General features: G+C 29.3%; 1 protein-coding gene across 1 annotated transcript; it reads right to left on the bottom strand.

The window, feature by feature from the left end:
• Window positions 1–38: 38 nt before the first annotated feature.
• Window positions 39–688, bottom strand: LOC111617450 (yrdC domain-containing protein, mitochondrial-like; the record flags this gene model as incomplete). Its single annotated transcript, XM_023358738.1, has 2 exons — window positions 39–277; window positions 505–688. Coding segments are annotated over 2 exons (423 nt in total), but the record flags the coding sequence as incomplete, so codon positions are not given.
• Window positions 689–1,281: the final 593 nt, after the last annotated feature.

Raw genomic sequence — 1,281 nt, 5'->3', positions numbered from 1 at the left:
TATTTTTTTTAACATAAATTTGAATAAAAATATTAAACTCACCTCAACAGATAATGTGTTGCTTTGAGAACTAATATTTGCACTGGTAAGAGCCAAACACTGATTACACACTTTCGTAACTGCTTGAAGAAATGAGTGATTTGGAATACGAATTCCTACGAGAGATGTGTCTGGATTAAGATTAGGATTCAGCTCCGATGTTCTTTCTAAAACAACTGTTACTGGCCCAGGAAGTAAATCTTCCAATAAACTTAAAGGTATGGTAATCTTTCCCCATCTTCAAATAATAATATTAATAATAAAATTTAATAAAGTGTTCATTTTTTTAAAACTTTAAAGTTATAAAATAGTACATCAGTTATTAATGAATATCTTTCTTTTTCTATTCAGAGAATATAAAGAAAAAAAATAACATAAACAAGTCAGTTCTTTATAGGTCCATTAAAAACATTTTTATAATAAAATCATTGACTGCTAATATCATTTAGAAATTTGTTCACTTACTTTGGAATGTCTCTTATATCTGAAACACAAATAGCTATTGGTTTCTTTTGATCCCTTCTTTTTATTCTATACAATGCATCCACTGCTTGATTGTTTTGGGCAAGTGCTGCAATTCCATATATTGTATCTGTAGGCACTGCTATCAACTGACCATTTGACAGGGCTTTAACTGCTTGTTTTATTGCTAATAAGTTAAGTTTTAAAACTTATTAGTTTTTAAATATTATCATTAATTACAACATATTTGAAGAACTAAGAATTAAATTGAAGACTGAATTATTTTTACTGACTATTATATATAACAGAGGGAAAGTATGGCAATTGGTCAAAAAAATAACCTCCCCAAGATTTTTACATTTTTGAGCTCAGGACAACTTGAAACATCAAGAAATGAAAAAAAAATTGGTAGTTTTCTTCTGTATGTATGGATGTTAGTGAGTGAGTGAGTGAGTGGGGCACAATTTTGTTCACCCTTTTGAGGCTTAATAACTTCTGTGCTTTTTGTCAAAAATTTCTGAAATTTTGAAGTGAGGTTTGTTTATTAGGGGGATTGATACTGTTAAATTTTGGTGGTTAAAGGTCAACGGGGTAGGGAGATAAAGGCAGTCATGTGTATCTCCAGTAGGGTCGGACTTAATGATTTTAAGCATTTACAATTTTTTTTTTATAAAACCCATCCCTACCCTGAAAATTAAGCTTTTTGCCATTTTATAATAGTTAACAATATAAAAAGTTTTTAAAATAAAATATCATAACAGATAATGCCACTAAATGTGG

The sequence above is a fragment of the Centruroides sculpturatus genome, unplaced genomic scaffold (assembly GCF_000671375.1).
Source record: "Centruroides sculpturatus isolate CEXI.00-Female unplaced genomic scaffold, Cexi_2.0 scaffold6111, whole genome shotgun sequence".
NCBI classification, from domain to species: domain Eukaryota; kingdom Metazoa; phylum Arthropoda; class Arachnida; order Scorpiones; family Buthidae; genus Centruroides; species Centruroides sculpturatus.
Note: the sequence above shows the minus strand (reverse complement) of the source record. Positions and strands in the feature narration are given on the sequence as shown.